Consider the following 22,919-nt stretch of genomic DNA (forward strand, 5'->3'; position numbering starts at 1 on the left):
CTGCGACCTCAGGTAAGTTATTTCCCTTCTCTGTGCCTCATTTTTCCCATCTGTAAAATGAGGGTTACAGTAAGTGAGTATCTCCTGCGGGCTTTAGGATGTGCAGGGCACAGGGCCCAGCATTTTACATGAACTCTCACTGAATCCCAATGTCCCTTCCTCAGGGAAAAGGCTAGGACGTGAGGCTCAGAGTGGTTTAATAACTTGCCCGAAGTCACACAGTGCTGGAAGCCAGACATTCTGACGCGTGTTCTCCATGTGAATGTCTATGCTCTACTTCCCTCCAAAAGCGGCCGTTTCTGTAATCACGGCAAGGAGTAAGCGGAGCAACATGTGTGCAACATTTAGTATAGATCAGGCACCTACTACACGTTCAATAAATCTTAGCTAGTAATGGTCTGAAAGCCCTAATCTGAAATCCCGGAGGCCAATGTACCTTGCAATTTAGAATTTTTCAGAATTTTCAAGGGACTAAAAAGGCAATGCACAGAATGGAAAGATGTATTTTTACATTATAAACTTGACAGAGGTTTAATATCTAAAATACATAAAGAACTCCTTAAAACTCAACAACAAAAAACAACCCAATTCAAAAATGGGAAAAGGGCTTGAAGAGGCAGTTCTCCAAAGATACACACGTGGGCAAAAAGCACAGAGCTACAGTAAAATAGCACCTCAGAGTCACCAGGGTAAGTATGATCAAAAATAGAAATGAAAGCCAGAGTTGGTGAGGATGTGAAGAAACTGGAACCCTTGTGTGCTGGCAGTGAGCACGTAAAACGGTGCAGTGCTGTGGAAAACAGGATGGCAGCTTCTCAGAAAACCACACAGAATTACTGTGAGCTAGCAATTCCACTCTTGGATACACACACTAAAGCACTGTAAGGTGTTCAAAGAGGCACGTGTACACCAGTGTTCACAGCAGCAATAATCACAGTACCCAAAAAGCGGAAGCAACCCAAACGCCCAGCGGCAGACAAATGGGTCAACAAAATCTGCTCTATACTGTTGTTCTCGTGAAGTTGTGTCCAACTCTTTGCGACCTGATGAACTGTAGGCCGCCAGGCTCCTCTGTCCATGAGACTTCCCAGGCAAGAATACTGCGGTAGGTCACCATTTGCTTCTCCAAGCGATCTTTCTGGGCCAGGGATCACACCCACATCTCCTGCACTGGCAGGCGAATTCTTTACCCCTGAGCCACCTTGGAGGCTGTGCTCCACAAACATACAAAGAAATGGTACTCAGGCCTAAAAACAAGGAAATGCTGACGCACGTTACAACACAGCTGGCCCTTAATAAACAAGCCAGATGCTGGAGGATAAATGTTGCCTGATTCCACTTATATGTAATCATCTAGAACAGTCAGACTCAGAGACAGAAAGTATTGATGTCACAGAATGGGTGGATACCAAGACTGGGGTAAGGAAGGGATGGGAGTTAGTGTTTAATAGGGACAGGGTTCAGGTTTGGGATGAAGAAAAGTTCTGGAACCAGGTTCTGATGGCTGCAGAACAATGAATGTGAATGTACTCAGTGTTCATATGTTCTAAACTTATGGCTCTATGGTTAGTTTTATGTGTAATTTGCCACAGAAAAAACAAACAAACAAAGATCTAAATTTGTTCCCACATGGCCTTACACACAGGTCAGGAGCGCTCCTGGCTGCCTGTCTGCCACGAAGGTACCCCTTGCTCCTGATATCTCTGCAGGGGTCACAACTCAGTCCCCACCCCAGGGGGCTATGACCAGCATCTGCCATTGCACCCAACACCTATATTACACGCTCATGGATCCACGAAAAGGAAAAGTTCATTTCTATCTGGATCCTTTCCATGCACACCACGACCTGTACGCTGACCTGCCTGGCCGGCCCGTGTCCCCTCTTCCAGCCACGGGAGAGGCCAGCCAGGGGAAGGGAGAGGGCTGTGGTCTCAGGCGTGGTCTGCAGCACGCAGTGGATCCCAGGCAGTAATACTGACGTGGGCAAGCACACAACGCTGAGCAAAAGTCCTCAGGAGGAAACACACATACTGCAAGACACCATGGAGATTCCTTAAAAAACTAAGAATAAAACTACCATATGACCCAGCGAGCCCACTACTAGGCAAATACCCTGAGAAAACCAAAACTGAAAAAGACACACGTACCCCAACGTTCACTGCAGTGCTATTTACAATCGCTAGGACACAGAAGCAACCTAGACGTCTATCGACAGATGAACGGATAAAGAAGCTGCGGTGGATGAACCTAGAGCCTATTACACAGAAAGACAAATATCACACAGTAATGCATATTATTTGAAATCTAGGAAGACAGCACTGATGAACCTATCTGCAGGGCAGCAGGGGAGATGCAGACACAGAGAACAGACTTATGGACACGGGTGGGGGCAGGAAGGAGAGGGTGGGATGGATGGAGAGAGTAACGTGGGACCACATACACTACCATCAGTGAAATACAGTCAATGGGAATTTGCTGTACAACTCAGGGAACCCAAACGAGGGCTCTGTGACACCCTAAGGGGGTGGGATGGGGTGGGACGTAGGTTCAAGAGGGAGGGGACATATATATATATCCCTACGGCTGATTCATGTCGATGTATGGCAGAAACCAACACAGTATTATAAAGCCATTCTCCTTCAATTAAAAATAAATAAAATTTTCAAAAACACGTACTTTTTCTCCTTCAGTTTAGAGAAGTCAGCGGGAGAGAAAAGGAAGATATTAATTTAAACCCTTATGAAAGAAAATGGAATTTTTTTTTTCCTCATTTTAAGAAACTTCTACTTGTCATCTTGCTCCTCCAGCCGAGTCGTTCCTTTTAGTGCTCGGTTTACTGAGTTACGAAGAGGTTAGCTCAAAGCCTGAAATAATAGAATTCTTTCTTAACCAATAATATACTGAAAGTGACTCCTAAAAATCTAGAAGCTTGAGCATTTTGTCCACTTGACTTCAGAATAACTAAATTTACTTAAGGAATGTGTCGAACGTGCCATAAATAATCCAGGACCTGGAATCCATCAGTCAACGTGGCAGAATTTCAGAAAATCACACTGACAGTATGTAAGTCTGAAAAGAACAAGGCAAGTGTTAGTTGATGACGCTACCAGCAGATGAAGTAGAACTCAACCGGCGCATGAAGTAGAACTTGGTAAACATTTTACCCTTTTAAAGGACACATTTTCAGGTGACCATGGAATCAAAACATTTTCAAGAAAATTTCTGCTACAACTATCTAGGTGCTATCATCCACTCAAAATCAATCAAAACAAGAAAATAAAAAGTCAAAAGGACACAAAGTGAACAGACCATAACTTTATTGGAAATTTACTTGGCTACAATTATTACAAAAACAAAAAACCAAAAACAAAAAACGACTAAAGGTAATCGTGACCCTTAAGGTGCAGACTGCGAATTTCTGCAGCGTGACTCCTGTATGAATGAATCACATCATGTTGCTTAAAAACAGCTGCAGCATGTGATGGTAAGTATTTTGTCAATCAAATTATATATGTTAGTCTTACTTGATTTTAGTCATTTTTCTTTCGTTCTATTTACAGCAGAAAAGCCAGAAATTTCACCTTCTGTTCACCTTTGCATTTTTGCTATGTAACCTGCTGCTGCAGTGAATTCTGAGTGCATCTAGAAAATTTAAATGGTGGGTGATGTCCAAATAAAAATGGACTAGAGGGGGGAAAAAAACCAAAAACACGATGATTAAAATATACTTACAAGTTAGTTTCAAAACATCATTTTCACCTCTAGTGGAAAATACAATAGTCTCAATGCAAATTCCCTAGGTATTGCTACTGGCAAATTCCAACAACTTTTAAAATCATTTCAATATTCTTGGTCTTAAACATATCTTAAAAACTTCTCATGTACAATATAAAATAAAGAAATTTATTTGGAAATAATTAAGTTCCTGAAAAGCAATCAGTGGTTGAAAAAATATACCTATTTAAATGTAATTAAAATAACCATATAGGTAATAAACAAGACATGAGTTTCAGTTCCGCAGCGAACACAAACTGGTTCAGGGCGCTAACAGAACTTCAGATGCTGTGTGAAATGAAGATGTCAAGGTCTCAGTCTGGTGGCTTAAATGTTGTGTAAAAGGATTAGATGCCCTAACAGAGCAAGATAGAAAGTTTTAAATCAACGGGGCCTGAAGACTGAACTGCGGTGGGTCTGCATCTCTGTTAGTCTCTGCACTCTGCAGTCACCGGCCAACGTCAGGCGATGACTCAGAGAGCTGACTGCCGTGTGAATAACTGTACTTATGAACGAAACCAACAGAACCGGAGTAGCCTCCCAGTCTCTTGCTATGTAGGCAGGGTAGTTTGAATCTTTCTGAGGGCAAGCTATTATGAAGAGAGGAAAAATATTAGCATTTTAAAAGATAATTACAGGAGTGTTAGAGGTCGTTCTAAATTTAATCATTTCACATAACGTAAAAGAGAAAAGAAAAAGTTAACAAACATCTTTAAAACATAATTAAGAGTTAACAAATCTTTGTCATACTTTCACAAACAGTAAAAATGCCACAGACAAAAATGACCTATTTAAGTTGTGCAAGTATATGACACATTGCAGGCGTTATAATTATCTCTTTTTCAAATTCGGTTTATCAAAACAGCAGCGAGGCCAAACCACATTTTTTCCTCTCGGTTAAGCATATTTTCCTTGAAATGAGGTAAAGCATGGTACCAAGTGCAATGCTTATCTGTGCTACATGAACAGAACAGAGAAGGAAAAAGCTATTACAAAACGCAGCATAGTCAGGACTGCTGAAAGTATTATTTAAAAAAAAAAAAATCAAAAAACATTTACAATGAAGGTTCATGCCAACTAACCTCCACACAATCATCGTAAGGAATTTCTGCAGTTGCTTTTCAAAACGTGCCCGCCCAGTCCTTCCCGCGTGTGCTGGCCGTACAACCACACTGCCCACCAGCGGGGACTCCAGATCACACCGGGTCTCACATGGCAATCACAGGAACAAAAGGACGACAGACAAGGTGGTCGAGTGGGGCGACAGAGAGCAAGTTTTTGTTTTTTATCCCTTAATTAAATGGATGCAAAACATTTCAGTAAGCTGAACTTGGGGGAAGTTTACAGCATTAAAAAATCAGCAGCACAACAGCATTCATAACCATTTTGTATATCTACATCAGAGTTTTGATTTTCCAACTTAAGAACCAGGGGATCAGAGATTGCTTCAAAGTGTGAGTCACAAACTAAAATCAGCTACTGTCCTCCAACCAAAAGGAGAAAAAAAAAAAAAAAAAGCAATAGCTAAAGTCTGCTGTTGATAAAACATTTTGAATGATAGCAGGAAATTTGAACCCCTGAGACTGTGTGACCTAATCTTATCCAAGTCTGAACTTTTTAGTATTAACAAAAAATACTCTTCTTAAGGTTACAAAATATATTGAGGCATTTTTCTCCCAACGGGGATTGTAACTCTGAAACAATCTGATTTTGGTGCCAGGAGGCCAGAGGACGCCTCGACACTGGGATTAGTGCATTAGACACAAGGCAAGGCCCTAAACTCCTGGCAGCAGGTAGTTTATAATTATCAAGAGATTTGTGATACAGCTTTATCACGAATCACCCTCACAAGGAAAATTCATATCCAGCCTTACTTGTTAAGTGTACACATTTACAGTTATGTAATTCAAGAAGCGCTTGGTTTTACATTGTCAGGAGATCTTACATGGAGGTGCCTAAAAAAAAAATCAAATAGAAATCGAAGGTTCCGAATCAGAATTAAATTTTTAAAAAACATGTCCATCCAAATAAATTTGCTCTAAAGCTCGTTTAGTAACTGAGATCTCAGTGGAAGTTTAAGGTTGGAGACGACAAATCACGTGGGAGAAGCGGAATGCCCCCTTCACTCAGGTCTCCTTAGAAAGCGGAGCGGATAGGTTTCTGGGTGCACGCGTGCAGAGGTGTTTCTCTGGGGGTGGGTGGCGCAGATAAAGCAAGAAGTACAGTATTCGACTGCAATTCAAAATATCAATGCAGCATTATATGAGGCGCCACGTTCAGAATGATGTGCTGGAAATTACGAGACGCCTCTGCTCAGCTTTCTTGAATTTCAAGCATAATTAAGGGGCAATTGCAGCAAAACTCTACTGGTACGTTGGTGGGAGCGCAAGACTGACCCACAGCTTTAAAAAGGTAAATTAAGAGGTATTACAGTCACAGTGCAAAAAAAAATAAAATTTCAAGCATAATACATAAACACAGCACCAAACGGGGAGGGGAAAATGCATGCAAAAGAAAAGAGCTGAGGTATTTAAGTGAAGAGTGCCTACAAGTCTAATCAAAGAAACTTAGGCAAATGCCTAAAAGTGTCTTTTTTCTTCCTTTTCCAAAGATGGAAACAATGAGCTAGTTTGCCTAAATTAATGGCCTAAATCACAGACATATCAAAATTACGGCAGTTTATCGCAAACGTTAAACTTCCATGGCGGTAACAGCGCAGCTTTGGTAGGTGAAGCACGCAGCACTGTGAAAGCAGAGTAAGAAATGTGTGTGAGAAGACGAAGGGTAAGGTGCTCTGTTCTGCTTCTTTACGTAAGTAACCAATCCATTATAAGATCTGCAGCATATTTTAGGTGTGATATGTATAAAGTTTATTTTGTTAGAGCAACAGCCTACAGGGCAAGGTTTATTTGCCATAGACAATTTCCATCCGTGGAACTACCTAGCTGGAGGTTTCTAGTAAAAGTGGGGTATTTAGCCAAAGATGATTCTTATGATGTATCTTTTAAAAAATCCATAGGTTACATATTCTAATTTTGAAAATGTCTTCAGTACACCTGACAGAAATTCTCATATAATCCTGTCATTAGTTAGGTTACAGCTATACTAGTGAGTCATGAAGTATCACGCTGTCTCGAGGTCTAATGCATAATAAACAGAATGAAGGGAATGTGAAACGGTTTGTTCCAGAAAGATCAGAAGTGAAAGAATATCCACAAGGATTTTACTTTTAAGGCAAGAACCTCTTTTATGCAAGACAACATGGCATGAGAAAACTAGGATGTGATCTGCCAACATGCCGGCCCATGCTGATCAACAGTCTGTCCCTTACTAATAAGTGCAATAGCGACCGGGAAGCATCGTCTTTACGCAATGCAACGTGGAAGGAGAGAGAGCACTCCTCTCTCGAACCGCATCCCTCTACTCGGCTTATCGATGCCGCAGGGCGGGCTCTGCCACGCACGCTGATGGGTGCCCAGAGCTCTCAACAGAACCCGTTGTTGGGGTGGGGGGGTGCTGTTTCAGGTTTAAGCTCCTTGGCCTCCTAACTCTAAGCAAAACCGACAGAAATTAAACTAAAATGAAACAAGACAAAAACGGTCAAGAATCACTTTGAACACTTGCGAAAATGTCATCAGTAAAGCACTCTCGTGATTTAAACAAAGCAGAAGTGAGGAAAGAAGACGAGAAAGATTGTGTTTGCGCAAAAAACTAAAACTACGGTTAGTTCCAAAATTTTTTACATAGGTTAAATGTTTTATTCTGTAGTCTATCTTGTTATCAAACAAACTTTACGTTCTGCCTTCAACTCGTTCCACTCCCTATCAGTTTTAAATCATCCTTTTCAACTTAAATATTTTCCACCTTAATTCTGCTTTCCTTTTTTTTTTTTTTTTAAATTTAAAAAGGGGTTTTCAGCTGTTGGGAACCTGAGGTTGATTAGCTTTGAGGCTTCGCAGGGCTCTTCTTGCTGCGGCAGACTTGGCAATCCTGTAACTTCGGCCAACGCCTTTGAACTTGCCCTTCCCGACCACTTCCACGGTGACTCTGACCTTGCCATCGTAGGTTCTCTCAGCTGGGCTGCAAAAGAGCCAAGCAGCTTGAATGAGAAGCCAGAAGTATTTATTGTTATTGTCAATCAGCACCAAGTACGTACTCTCAGGCTGAGAGTCCCCTGGAGAAGCTGACACCGCACAGGGGAAACGTGCGTTCTGACAGCCTCCCACTGCCAACAGATGGTGCTGCCACTTCCTTCTCACTTCCCGGGAGCAAAAAGAGCCAGTGAATCAGGCTGCAAATGGCAACCGAGGGACAGCATGGCCCAGGGTGAGTATTTCCTCAAAACCGTGAGTGTATGGCATCTCTGAGGACTTTCCCCCTTGTTTTTCAGTGAGTTAATGCTCTTCCATGCACACTTTTGCTTACCTGAATTTGGCAGTTTCTGGTTCCATTTCAAGCAATTCTCGCACAGGGGAACGGGGCACATTTGCAGAAAATTTTTCTGTAATCAAAATGAAAGAATAACGTGCTTAATCTGCTTGTTTTTTTTTTTTTAAGTTGCTTTGAATTGTGATCCTGCTTCTTTCGAAGGGGAGCCAGCCATACCGATCAGCGGCCGCATCATGGGATAGTACACCTGCCAGACCGTCTCCAGCGACATCCCACTGTCCATGTAAATGGCGCCCGCAAGTGACTCGAAAATATCCCCCATGGCCTTTGGAACTTCAATATCCTCTTCTTTCTCTTCATCCTCCTCGGATCTCCTAAGCTATTATAGTGAGAAAAGAAACTTGTAAGCAGAAAGGCCTCCTAGAAAGGCAGTCTCAAGAGATGTTTTTCTTTTCTTGGATGTGACTCCTACCATCTCTTTAACGAGGGCAACACCACCAAACAATTATGACAGGCCAACTACACTGTAATAGGCTCTTCATAAAAGCTGTCGCTGTGTCTGACTCTGAGACCCCATACCCTATCGCACACCAGGCTCCTCTGTCCTCCACTAGCTCCCAGAGTTTCCTCAAATTCATATCCACTGTGTCCGTGACGCTACCTAACCATCTCATCCTCGCCACCTCTTCTCCTTTTGCCTTCAGTTTTTCCCAGCATCAGGGTCTTTCCCAATGAGTCCAAACATTACCTTATCTTAAAAAAAAGTTTTCACTTAAGAAAAAAAAAGCCCTTCTCTATTTAGCATTCTGTATTCAGCAAGGGGGAAAAAAGATGACTTTCAAATAAAACCAAAGACAACCCTACCACAAACTGTAATAGTCAATAAATTTATGAAAAAAAAAATTCACATTCACGCACAATCACAGAACTGAGTGCTGAAACAGCTCTGCCCGCCGGCAGCTCGGCCAGGAGCCAGCAGAACCCTCATCCACACAGTGTGAGCAAGGGTGCGCGCTGCTGCAGGAGGGCGAACCGCCACTTTTTGACAGGGAAATTCTGTTTGGAAGATGTTTTCCTCCCAGCTCTCCTTTTATTAAACCGCTTAATAAATCACTATGACAGAGAACCTGACACATAGTAGGTATTCAAATTAATAGAATAAAAATTTACATAGGCAGCAAATGCCTTTTAAAAGTTCCTAATTCTTTGATGTGGCAATTCCGTCTCCAGGAGCTCATCTTAAGAGGGTAGCTGGATATTTATGTGTATTTATCACATACATGTTTATTAAAACCCTAACTGAAAATACGTTAACCATCCAGCCACGAAGGAGCTGTTGGAACACATTACACTTCAGCCATATACTCACTAGCGTGTAGCCTACTAAAAGTCATAACCCCAATTAATAATGATTGGAGAAAATCACCCACAGTATATCAAAGAAGAAGAACAAAGCATGTGTGATAGAATTTCATTTCGTATGTTATGCAAGTTTATGTTTATATACATTAACAATGAAACATCACAAAATGATAATTTTGGTTCTTTTATTTTATAAAATACAAATTACTTGTGAAAGAGAAATAAAAAGAGAGGAGAGCCATGTCTAAATGGATTGCTTAGCCACACAAAATTCTATACAGTGGGTTTATAATGCTGACTACTGGAAAAACAAGGCAACTTACTGCTGTGGATGGGAATTTTAAAACTTAACAAGTTTACAAGTATCTACTTGTGGCTCAGATGGTAAAGCGTCTGCCTGCAAAGCGGGAGACCCCGGTTCAATCCCTGGGTTGGGAAGATCCCCTGGAGAAGGAAACAGCAACTCACTCCAGTACTCTTGCCTGGAAAATCCCATGGACAAAGGAGCCTGGTAGGCTACAGTCCACAGGGTCTCAAAGAGTCAGACATGACTGAGTGACCCCACTTTTTTTTCTTCACCAAATTTAATTCTCTTCTTTTACAAATGAGGAAACTGAGGCCCAGAAAGGTGAAGACTTTCTTAAGATCCAACAGTAAGTTAGAGAAGCCAGACATGACATTCCCCATCACTTTTTCGTAACTTCCATAAATATGTTTATATAAACAAAGGGCAGGAAAAGAATGAACAAAAACTAGCAAAAGCCAGTAAGTCCAACTGTCATCAAAGGTTTTTTTGACCAAGGACCTTATTTTTCCAAGCAGGGAATCGAACCTGTGCCCCCTTCACTGGAAGCTGAGTCTTAACCACTAAATCACCAGGGAAGTCAAAAGATAAGGTTAGTTTTAGCTAATTCCTCAACTTCGAAGCTTACGCATTTCTACAGGAGGAGACTAGAAGCAATACTGAATGTACCTGAGGTGGCTGTGACTCCTGGTCTCACTGCTGGCTGTACTCCACCTCAGGCCACTAATTCGGAAGAGTGTACCAGGAGGAAGAGGGAGGAAGGGTATCAGCTATGCCCCTCCTTCAGCACACCCGACACCCAATGCACCGCCTGACCCTCCGCCCTGTGGCTCCACCTCCAAACCCAGGCTCCCCACTTCTCTCATAGGACACCAAGGAAGTGCACTCCTCCTTAACAAAGTTTGTGTAACTAACAACAGGGAGGTACACAGTCAAGAAAGAATAATTACAGTGGCTACCAGAGTTACGAATGGATTCCCTGAGTTCTCGTAAGAAATCTACGGAAAGAACAGAGGGGTCGGAATGAAAAGAAATGAGAGGGCTCCCCTGGGTACCCAGGTATGTGGATGGATGTTAGTGAAGAATCAGAGGCTGGAAAGATCTCAGCAAAATCTTTCCTTATAAAACTTCAAAACAGGTCACACACACACACACACACACACACACACACACAAACGAGAATTAGCTCCATCACCAAAAGGACCTTTGGCTGAACCTACAATAGACGTCTATCAAATTCCAACCCCTAAAATTTTAGAAGTTTGCTTTTTAAATGAGATTTCCCCATTTCAAGAGAAGCAGGATGTACATTCGTGATGCTTACCTGAGATAGAGCAAATATTTCTGATCTATTTTAAACAGAGAAAGGGCAGAATCCACCATGCCGAGCTCTCACTAAGGTTAAAGCTTTTTTGGGGACTGGGGTCGGGGGGCTGCACCTCTCTGGCGTGCCTGAATACCGGAAGCCCACACTGGGGGGTGGGGAGGGGGCAAGGTACACCTCTCTGGTGTACCTGAATACCGGAAGCCCACGGTGGGGGTCAGGGGGGCGCGGTGCACCTCTCTGGCATGCCTGAATACCGGAAGCCCACATCAAGGACTGAGGATGAAGCTGCTGGAAGCCCCTGGCTCCTTCTCCTCACCAGAATGACCACAGTACCTGTGGCCAAGTTTAAAAGGGCTACCTGAAGACTATGACCCATGTAGGTTTCCTGGAGAACACAGAGCGTGCTGAGGACCACAACCCTGGCCTTCAGCTGGCTCTTTGGATGGCTGTGTTGAGAAGCCTAGTTGGAAGGCTTTATTTTAAACACTGAACTCAACGTCTCTTAAAACGGCACTAACCTCGGAATCCATTCCTTGCATTTCGTTCTTCTCGAGCTGAAACTGCACGAAATCGTCGATGACGTGGAAGAGCTCGGGAGAAACGGCCTTAAAGTACTTGTGGTAGTCATATTTCACAGCCAACGACGCGAAGATGGTGTTGTTGACCAGAGCAGAGCGCAGGTCAGTCAGGACCCCTGGGGAGTGCTGCCGTGGGTCTTCATAAAGGTGCTTGGTTATGAGGTAGTCCAAAATTGCATCTCCCAGGAATTCTAAGCGCTGGTAACAATCTGAAGGAAGATTCAAAGGGAAGCCATGAGAGCCAGCAAAACCACCAACACGATTTCCAAATAATAACTCAGTTAAAGGATGGACTCCCCCAAGACCCACTGAAAAGACCTTTATTGAGAAGGGGGTTCCATTTACACATATATTCTTCAATGACAGAATTACTAAACGACATCCTATTGAAGCTTCTGGAAATTAAGTTCTAATGGCAAATTAAGCACACTTCTGATATATAAATTGGGGTCATAAAACCCTTAAGTTGCCAAAAGACTAACGCTCATTAAGAAAAAGGCATTTCCCAAGTGACATCATTTCACTGAGCCTCTTCCTTTGGCTCTCTGCTGGCCAGGTAGGTGCTGGGGCATCATTCTAAAGCCTCCATCATGATCCGCATCTAGCAAAGTCAGACCCTGCACGTGTCCCCTCCCCACGCTCCGATACCACCACTGGGCACTGTCCACTCACACTCTGCGAAGTGTGGGGGTGATACACACCTCACCACTCCTGGGTTACATTTGTTACACAAGATGACAGTACAAGAAGACCTTCTTCTCAAACTGAATAAAAAATGGTGAATTTGACACAAATCAAGAAGGAGAATAGCAGGGGCAAGCAGAGACCTTCAGCAAAAATGATCAATGTGAAAATGGGAGACTTTATCAACACTAACCAACACTTCTATTTTCTCACACTGATTTAAAAGGAGCCGTTCAACTGTAGAAACCCAGGTGGGAACAGATTAAGTGAGCGGCCCCCTCGTGCCCAATGAGCTCAGAAGCGAGGGCTGAGACCAAGTAGAGTCCAGGGCTCCTTCCAGGAGAGTGCGGTAGAAAACCAGGCCTCGTTTCTTCTCCACAAAGAAAAACAGGCTTCAGTTTCACCAGCGTTTCTAGTCTAAGCCAGATAATTTTTCACTTTTGGTTTTACGTTCTTCTGATCATCTTAACCTACGTTGTTTGTCTTATACAAACGTTATACTCAGCTTCGGTTTTCTGAATTCAAGCGCTTGTGACTCTGACATAGAGGGGAAAAAGAAAAAAAACTCCAGACTCTCGCTGTTTCACAATCTGAAGCTGGTTTTGGTTTTAGGCGCCTATTCTCCCTTCTAATCGAACGGACTGGGAGTCGATTAAATAAAGGAGAGAAAGAAACATGGAGCTTACTGCAAAGCAGGCGATGGGAAGAACAGAGCAAGGGCGATGAAACCTTCCTGTGCCAGGAGTTTCTTTTAATCGATTCCTCTTTAGACTTTAAAAGACCTTAAGAGAGGGGCCTTTTTGTTCAGGAAGAACAATAAAAAGACATGGGGACACATCCAGGATATAGGAATAAATTATTTAAGAACCTGAAGCAGCAGTGACCGGACACCATAAAGGCAGTGGGGCAGGATAAAACAGCAAAAACACATCACAATACTAGGCTCAAATCTAACTATGCTGCACAGAAAATGACGTGAGCTGCTAAGACAGCTCTGCTCCCAACTATCAAAGTTTAGGAACAGCCCAGAAAGATGAGGGAAAAAAGGACTGCTTTCATTTTCCTGCGCTTCCTCCCCCAACCGTGCATATTAGGCTCTAAGTCTGTACATACACAGATTATTCTCTTTACGTTATTTTACGGGTTGATCCAATTAACACCAGGCCTCATTTTTAGAGCAGCAAGCTGTGGTCTGGGGCTCCTTACCCGTGATCGTATTGTAGTGGTAGGAGGCGTGTGTAAAAGCCTGTAGAAGGTAAGCCTTATTCTTGAATCTGTAGTTGATTTTCTTTTCGAAATTTTCAAAACCCGAGATCAGGTGACGCAGTGTCCTGTCTGCATCGGGGTGATCAAACATACACCTCGGGGGGATCTTCAAACACCCATACTCCAAGTCTTTCAACACAGAGGCTCGGTAGCCGGCTCCAGAGGCGGCCATACGGCTCCCTGAAAGGTTCTTTTGTTGGCTGGTGAAATTCTCCCTGGTCGGGCACATGGCCTTTTCCCGATCAGTCCTTTTAATTACCGGGAGCACCTTCAGCCCCAGCGAACAGAGGAAAAGCTGAGCAGCCCGCTCGCCACAGCTGGTTAAATAGCAGCCCAGCAGGGCTTCCACGCAGTCAGCTATGCTCTTGTCGGCAATGCACTGCTCGGTGTGCAGGTCGTAAGAGATGGACTGCTTCCCTGTGTCGACGCCACAGTTTTCTTCTGATGGATTCCAGAACCCCACCACAAAGTCATCCTCTTCAACAGCTTTGCTCGGATCCAGATAGCACATCGCATCCCACGAGCTGTAGTCGAAATCCTCAAAATCGGATGAGAATGGCAGACTACCCAGGGAGGACTTTTTGGGCATTTTCCACTCGTATGCAGAATCGGTGGCGGAAAAAGGAGAAAGCGAGATTTTCTTGACGAAAGCCCCTGACCCCATCAGCATGTTATCTATGAACTTGATGTGCTCCTGATCGTACTCCAGGAAGTCGTCCTCATCGTCGGCGTCCTCCTTGGGAGCCCTCCACATCAGGTCCTCCTCCTCCTCTTCCTCCTCCTCAAAGTCATCGTCCAGCTTGCCATTAGCCAACATGCAGTCTTTTGTCTGGAAGAGGGGGAATGGGGAAGGAGGGGAGACATAGCTGCTGTTTTTAAAAGGGTTTGAGACTCAATAAAAGCAAGGGTTATGGATAATTTCAAATGACAACCACAAATACTAAAAGGCAACTTTCAAATCATGGCCATTTGTTTTCAATTAACATAAAATAAGTTATTTAATCATATAAACAAAGTAAAACATGTTCTTTGAATGTTCATTTTCTAAGTTATAAAATGACCTTTATCTAGTATGAAGCTTTAAGTTAAGGATTTTATACACGGATATAAAGTTTAAAATTAAGGCTCACAAGGCAAAACTTCAGCTAAGAATTATAACTCTGGCAAGATACACAATGAAAGCTCTCATATGCCGATCACAGAGCTCTTCAATTTTGCTGACAAAGTTTTAAAAGAAATTTTTAAAGATTTTCAAATTAACAAAATTAAATTCCAGGTGTAGAAAAAGCATAACCTCTGCAATTCAGTAAGAGTATAATATATAAACAGATAAAATTACTTTCTTTATAACATTAAAAATGTACAGTGGGGCTTCCTGATGAAGTTTTTGTCCCTATTGCCACTTCAAATCCAAGCACATTCGCTACAATGTAAAACTAAACTGCCTTGCTTGGAAACTAAAAGTGATCACTATGAACTAAGCTATGAATTTGAGAAATTATGCTTTTCCCTGCAGGGTAACAGATTATAGCATAACTGACAAAAATAGAAGACAATTTAGACTAACATGAAACACAACAATCCAACTTCTGTCAGAAGGTCTTTGCTAATTCCAGTTTCTCGGGCAAAAGCTTATTTGTGAGTGACAATCTTAATAATGGGCCAGGATTCAGTAACCATGGACCTTTTCTGCAATGCCAGAAAGACACCAAATGTCTGTTGTGCAGTGAAAAAAGGAAAAGAAAGAAGACTTTACTTGGGGAGAAAGGCAGGAGGGTGTGCTTCAATTTTGATAGTGACAATTTTGCAGAGTATTATGACATAAAGGTTTTCAAGCTTTCTGTGGAGCACTTTTTTCAAGAGAGATACAAACAGCGCATTTGTCTGAAAAGAAACAAGTGCGATGAACCAAGCCGTGTATCTACAACTAACTTTCTTTATATTTTTTGATTAAAAAGTTTATGATTTCTTTTCAAGAATAAGGAAGAACACACACACACACACACAAAAAGCTATAATGGTGGATACCTCTAGGGACTATTACCTAATAAGAACCTTATACTTTCCCAGAGTAACATGAGATGTTTTTGACTATCTGGTCCGTAAGGAGGGGGTGGAAAAAAAGGCCAAATTTTTATTTTAAAAAAGACAATAATATTTTCATTTTTAAAAAAACCCTTATATATCTTTAGTAAGATGCTACCATAACCAAAAATTGGCAAAGTGCAAAAAAGGCTGGGGTTTTATCAACAAATAAGCTGTGTGATCTTGTGCAAAGTTCTTTAATGTCTCTGGGTTTCGGTTTTTCTATCTGCAAAATAGTGGGGTTCTACCTTACTAAATGGTTTCCACGAGCACTTCCAGTTCTTTAAGAATAAACAAAAACACACTAGCAAGAAACTCTTTGCTCCCACAGTTTAAGTTCACTTTCCACCTAAGCTATTCCCACCTCTGGCATCTGTACGCAAAGCTTTCCTGTAAACCTACTTGCTGAGCCGCAAAGCAGGCAGAATAGGAGTGGGTTAAGCATAGGCTTCCCAGTATCATCTAACAGTCTATTTCAAGAAACAGAAATTATTAAATAAAAACATAAACAGTATTTTAATGCAATCTAAAAATCAAAGTACCAGGCCATTTGAAATGCTAAGGAAAATAAATACGAACTTTATGTTGCATCTTTAAAAAAAAAATTTTTTTTAATTAAAAGGACATGCTAATATCACCTTTATGCTAAAAAAAAAAAGTTTTTAAAGCACCAATGATACTATGACTATTTATTAAGCAGGATAAGTGTTTCTGGAATTTTTGTCATAGACATGCAAGATTTTCTCTGAAGTTCTCAAAATCATACACACTTTCCTCTAAGCTTCTTTCTAAATTAATAACATATATAATTTTTCTAACCCAACTTGCATTAAAATACTCAATGCTCTGCCAGGTAAGTCCAATTTCTATAATAAGTCAAACACTGCACAAGTATAAAAATATACTCAGTGAATGGGTTACAAAATCAAAACAGGGTCACCAAGCATGCTACCTGGAAATACTTAAAAACAGATTATCTAGGGCATACATGTCAGAAAGAAGATGAGAGAAAAAAATATATATATATAGAAAATATAACTTGTGAAAGAAACCGTATTCTCATTGCTGATCTTTAAAGAGATAAAGTAACAATTAACCAGTTCATCATTAATGCAAAATAAATGTCTGAAAAATGACACTGCTTGGCAAGATGGCCTCCCAGCCAGCCGCCCTGGCCAGCGGGCTTCCACAGCTCCGGGCTCCCAGGCCCAGCGAGCTGCCCTCTGGTGGCCTCCAGATGAGATGAAACGCAGCAGCAGCTAACGTTCACAGGCTTCTTTTAAGTTTTTGGAAAGATTTAAACCATTTCCAGGAAACTACAACCTTTACATATTTTTATTTTTTTAAGGTCACAAGAGGAGAAATGAGGAAGCCCTGAGCTGCAAAAGCAAGATTTTACTGAAATCATTTCACAGACAAATTGGAGATTATAGGCTACTGATTTCACTGAACAGAGCTAAGGATCTATGATAAATCGCAATATGTAATAGTCAAGTGAAATGTCACAGAGTTAAGCCCTTTTTTTTTTTTTGAATCACAACACCAGATACTCTTTTGCCTTTGGCAAGGAAAGATAATAGAAACTGTTCTCTATCACAGTTACAACACTGTTCTAAATTCAATGAAAAGAAATTAATTTACTATATTGAATTTCTACTCTATTATAAACACACTGGGGAAAAAAAAAAACAAAAAATTAATAGAACAAGATTCTACCCCCTCACCAGAAAATAAATCCACCCAGTTACGAGAAACTTACCATTTCATCTTTTTCCCATTTCTCTGTGTTACTTTTGTCTTGATTTACTACGTAACCAGGAGGAAGCCAATTCACAGGGGGGTCAAATATGGACACCACCATGCGGCTGGGCAGCCCCTTCTTTTTTCCAAGCCGATACAGATTACAGTTGCTGACCTGCAAAAGAAAAAAATTTATGCAATACTTATCCATAAATGATCACTGTGGAAACTCATGTAAGACATTAATGTAATTTTTATCTACAGATTCTTCATATTCCATAACTAGTCATCAGTTCCAGTTTTTCTACCTATTCATGATAGGAATATTAAATTCTCATGTAATCTGAAGATAGAAAACTCAAGCTGCTGATTGGAGCTATCAAAATAGAAAATAATCGAAATCTACCAAGTCCAAAATGTCCCAATATTCTCAATGAAATAAAAGGTGGAAGTACCATAAACTCTAGCTATAAAATAAAAACCAGCACTGAACTGAACTAAAATAATTTTTTAAGTTCCTTGAACCTAAACTATAAATATGATTTCAACTACAATGCTTTCCCAAATATCACTCTTTTGTTTTGGATGGCATTTCAAGATATTTCAACTATTTTAAAACAGAGCAAAGGCAATAAAGAGGAATTCTATGTTCACTGACATCAATAAGCCAGCTTCACTGTCTTCCCTCTGGTCTATTTTTTTCTACAGCCTTCATCTCCTCCATAACCTACTCAAAGTGCTATGTCTCTGCCTAGTTTTTACTTGAACACCAAGGTCTAGAACTGCCAATTTCATTTTCCGAAAACTGGGCTCCTTTTTATGTAAGTACTTCACGAGTCCCTTTCCCCCATGTAACTCAACGCCCCTGAACAAGCACCCACGCTGGAGAGGCACTGGCTGGGATGTGACAGAGAAGTGGTCCCTGAAGCCTGCGGGATGGGGAGGGGGAAGCCCCCATGAGGCTCACTCCGGGCCGAAGGGCTTTCCCACACCACCCGCATGGTGTAAGTAGACTCCAGTTTCCCTCTCCACACCGTGGGACCACAGCATCGCAGATGCCAACGAGAGGATAACATGCGACAGGCACTTGGATGGAAATTACAAAGTCAGTGGAAATGGTCCACAGGATGGAGGAGGAAGAAAGAGCACAGAGAGGGCCCACGGGAGGTACAAGGTGGGGCGGGCCGCGTTCACGTGGAGACATGAGCCGAGCAGCAGAGTAGCAGCAGCAGGTGTGTGCAGGCCCGGGAAAGACAGCTGGGGAGGCCACTGGCTGCGGCAGGGCTGGGTCGAGCACGCCCAAAGGGCCTTCAGCACCCCGCTGTGCGAGTGACAACGATCTCCGCAGCAAGTAAAGTCAGAGCTTTCTGAGCAGCGGGATGGAAGGACTGTCAAAACGGAAAATAATTTCTTTCCTACCTAAGAGGATGCAGTTACTTTCTACTCACTCTCAACCTCTGCAACCACCCCAGGGAAATCTCGTTTGCTCTCAATTAGCACTCTTAAAAGACAATTCCCCTAGACCGCATCTAAGTCCTACATTCTTAATTACCTGAACATCCCACCGCGGAGTCTGTGAAGTCCGAAAGCCCTAACTTCACTTTGACTCCAACATTCCTGCCTCCCCCAGCACTGGCCCCTCAGAGCCCGGCTGCTCTGGGGGTTACTCCTGCAGCAAGCACCCTCTTTACTTAAGGAGGCTGCAGGGAAGAGTGTGGAACGCTTGGGGCTCCAGCCTCAGCCACGCTCCTGACCATCCCAGACCAGCCAGGTGAACTGCACGAGCCGACAAAACTCTCTAGGCAAGGGTTTTCTCATCTGCAAGATGCGGCCGTGTTATCATCTACCTCTCAGGGGTTCGCTGAGAAGACTGGATGGAGAACGTCTGTGGACCACTCAGTGCAGCGCCAAGTGTCACGGACAACAGCAGGGAGAGGTCGGTGCAATGGTCAAGAGCAAGGTCTCGAAAGCCGGACTGTCTAGGCCGTGCCACGTATTTCCACACTTTTGACTGCTGCCACGGTTTATTCACTGAGTGCTGACACGCTCTGCCATCTGTTCCCTGTTTACACACTATAAACGTACGTCCTTCCATTAACGCCTTCCCTGATCACAAGTGACAGTCCCTCCTTCCAAGTGCTCAGCAGCTTTGTGTGTTACGTGCCAAGCAGGTACCTGGCACCTTGTAACCCCTCTCTTGTATCTTCATTTCTTTTCTCTGAATCTTAATTCCACACATTTAGTGTCCCTCCTATGCGGGGCTTCCCTGGTGGCTCAGCTGGTAAAGAATCTGCCTACAATGCAGGAGACCCAGGTTCGATCCCTGGGTCAGGAAGACCCCCTGGAGAAAGGAATGGCAGCCCGCTCCAGCACTCTTGCCTGGAGAGTCCCATGGACAGAGGAGCCTGGCGCGCTGCAGGCCGTGGGGTCACACAGAGTCGGACATGACTGAGAACCAGCACTCTCCTTCTCCTGTGCATGTGCTCTGGAGGCCCCCCGCTGCCCTGCCGGGCGGGGCAGCCTCTGCAGCAGGCCTCTGCTAGTCCTCTGGATCACAGACGCTGGAAGGCACGCTGAGTAAGTCCTCTAACTGCACAAGGGTTAAAGGACGGCTCCTTACCTTTTTGCTTCTCATGTAGGAAAGGCGGCCCTCGTGCGCGTCGGGGTACGTGCAGAAGAGATACGTGGTGATGGCGTGCTTCAGGAAGGAGTCGCCAAGCATCTCGAGCCGCTCCAGGTTAAATCCGTCGCTGGCATTCGAAAGGGTCAGAGCCTGAAGAATGAGCCCAGGGTTGGGGCCGAGCGTCCTCGAGGAGTGCCCAGGAGAAGGGCTCCGCTCAGAAGCCGTCCTGTCCGGGGGCGCCTCCCCAGCCTCTGTAGTACCAGGCACGGCGGCCGTCACGGGACTTCCATCTGAGGTAGATGTGTTAGCATTTCCATCAAGGTATTTATTACTCAGTAGAGTACATTCATCGCTGGGCTTGGGCTGGTTCTCGTAATTGTATAAATTCTGAATGGGATATGAGGTAGTTGGTTGTACAGGTATTTCCTGCTTGTAGTAATTCAGATGGTTTCCTTGGCAAAAGTCTCTGTTAGCTAAATCGTAACTGCCATTGGCAAGACTTTTATTGTAAGAAAGACCATTAATTGCTGTCAGATCTGTTGCAACTTCAACTTGGAGCTTACCAGGTGACTCGCTGAACAGCGTTCTGCAGTTCACAGACATTTGGTCATGATTTTCTAGAGAGGAGGTTCTATTAGCACCTTGATGTGCAGCATTTTCAGGGACGACAATTGTGCTATGCTTACAGTAATTCTCATTTTCTGCTGAAGAGGAGTTAGCAACTGAGATGAAAGATTTGCTGTCGATAGATTTTTTCCACCCGAAGTCTAAGTTAGGGTATCTGCAAAGACATTTTTTATAACTTTTCATCAGACCCTTCAAAGAGGCCAGTGCAATCTGAGTAAAAGTTAGATAAAGATCAGTATAAATATATTTCTACCTTAAAGAGAAATAAGGTTCCAAGGCAGACATCAGCACTACTGGGAATTCTTCACAGTATAAACCACACAGTGGGACATGGTTCTCTGCGCTGGTTTATTCGCAACCCCGCAGCACTGGGTGGGGCTGAGTTCATGAAGCCTGGGGTCAGCCTAGTGGACCCGGGGCCACAGACTGGGACTCCAGACCAGCAGAGTGACTAGCTGGGGAATTTCGAGTAATTTACTCAATGTCTCTGTACCTTAGCTACCATCCCTGGAAGAGGAACCAATAATTCCTATCTCATAGAACTGCCCTAAAGATGAAATCATCTAACATAAGCCATAGTGCTTAAACCAGTGTTTGACACTGCAGTAAGTGATTGGTACTATTACCAAGTTCCTCAGTGCCTGAACCAACTTGCTCTTGCCAACTGGATAAGCAAAATAAATCGGAGTCATTAAACCAATAATTTCCTTAGAATGCAGAGACTTGACCAGTGAGAAGAGAACAACTGAAGACCACACACTGAGGCAGCTCCTCTTTAACATATATTTGATTTATAAAAGAGGAAGAGCCTTAAAATGTCAGCCCTGGGACAAACAACTCTTTTCATTTTTACTTAAACTGCCACCACTGAAAAGGGAATCATTGGTTTTGACCTTAAGCTCTCCTCTCCTACTGAGCATCAGCAAAAAGGATGACTCGACACACAGATGTTCACTTAGGAGTCAAATGATGCCTCTATTTCAGGGATTAAATAGATATCCACAATTTCTTTCCAATCTGTTAAAAAATTATTCTACATAAAATTAAACTGTGAACTGAAGTCAGTGCAAGCAGGATTTCATGAGCCATGTTTTCTGACCCACGGCACAGGCATACCTAAAATCCACAGGAAGTGATCTGACTCCCACACCAGCATCGCTGGCTGTCTGGGCTCTGAGCTCCTCTGCAGTCAGAAGGCAGTGAAGGCGGTAGAGTATGCTGGGGAGACAGACGGCTTTTCTCCACAGTGATGCTGGAATTGGATGTATAGCACAGAGTTCTGGAACCAGTATCTGAGAGCGCAAATCATGTGGGTAAGTGTAAATTGCGGAGAGGTAAATACAAAGCAAGCACACAAGAGAATAAAAATAAAACTTAAACATCAATCTCACTGACGAATAAAGACAAAAATCAGAAACACTAGCAAAAATCTTATTTTTAGAAATGTTTTAAAAACTAACCCTTTAAGGAAAACAGGATTTATCCTAGGATTTCATGATATAATTGCTACCAGTGGACCAAGCATAAAGGCCAAACCTCTCGCACTTACCAAAAAGACATTCATCGTGTTAAGGTTTGACAGAAACAACAAAATTCTGTAAAGCAACTATCATTCAATAAAAAAATAATTAATTTTTAAAAAGACATTCAAATGAAGTCAATATGCCACAGTAACTAAAGCAAAACAAAACCTAAGTGTTGGGCAACTTCCAAAAAACTCGTTAAGTTGCTCAGTTCACTTGGTAACATAAAACTCAAGCATCTTTCAAAATACTAAGGTATACTAATGACAGCGAACTCCTACCTGTTTATTCTGCAGGCTTTCCCACTTGGCTTTCCTCTTCTCAGCACTGCTTAGAGGAAGAGCTTTCCCCTTCTGATTCAAATGGCGAGGTGTCAAAAGATTAAGTCTAGAAAATTTTCAAAATAATCTTATCAAACAAAGACAAGTTCACTCTGACAGCGGCTCTATGACTTCAGGGCAGCTCACTGGAAGAGCTCATTCAAACTGCAGACCCCTGGACAAGACTCTGGGCAACCGTGTGTGCCAAGGACCTCCTGAGTTCAGGGTCTACATACCGGTAGGCCGCGGGGACCACAAACCTCCACATCTGCCTACTGACCTTGGGAAACTGGCACAGGTACAATCCAAGTGCCATC

General features: G+C 42.9%; 1 protein-coding gene across 3 annotated transcripts in view; it reads right to left on the bottom strand.

The window, feature by feature from the left end:
- Nucleotides 1-3,300: 3,300 nt before the first annotated feature.
- The window catches only part of DICER1 (dicer 1, ribonuclease III), a 73,009-nt gene continuing 53,390 nt past the window's right edge, over nucleotides 3,301-22,919 (bottom strand). For all 3 annotated transcript variants that reach the window (XM_069559391.1, XM_069559392.1, XM_069559393.1), the window contains 9 exons: nucleotides 22,564-22,669; nucleotides 21,876-22,051; nucleotides 20,130-20,913; nucleotides 17,529-17,684; nucleotides 13,625-14,513; nucleotides 11,675-11,943; nucleotides 8,380-8,542; nucleotides 8,200-8,275; nucleotides 3,301-7,854 (listed from right to left, as the gene is read on the bottom strand). In XM_069559391.1, coding sequence (XP_069415492.1) covers nucleotides 7,689-7,854; nucleotides 8,200-8,275; nucleotides 8,380-8,542; nucleotides 11,675-11,943; nucleotides 13,625-14,513; nucleotides 17,529-17,684; nucleotides 20,130-20,913; nucleotides 21,876-22,051; nucleotides 22,564-22,669 — 2,785 coding nt within the window. In that variant the 3' untranslated portion in view covers nucleotides 3,301-7,688. The remainder of the gene's footprint in view (nucleotides 7,855-8,199; nucleotides 8,276-8,379; nucleotides 8,543-11,674; nucleotides 11,944-13,624; nucleotides 14,514-17,528; nucleotides 17,685-20,129; nucleotides 20,914-21,875; nucleotides 22,052-22,563; nucleotides 22,670-22,919) is intronic.

The sequence above is a fragment of the Ovis canadensis genome, chromosome 18, assembly GCF_042477335.2.
Source record: "Ovis canadensis isolate MfBH-ARS-UI-01 breed Bighorn chromosome 18, ARS-UI_OviCan_v2, whole genome shotgun sequence".
Lineage (NCBI taxonomy): Eukaryota > Metazoa > Chordata > Mammalia > Artiodactyla > Bovidae > Ovis > Ovis canadensis.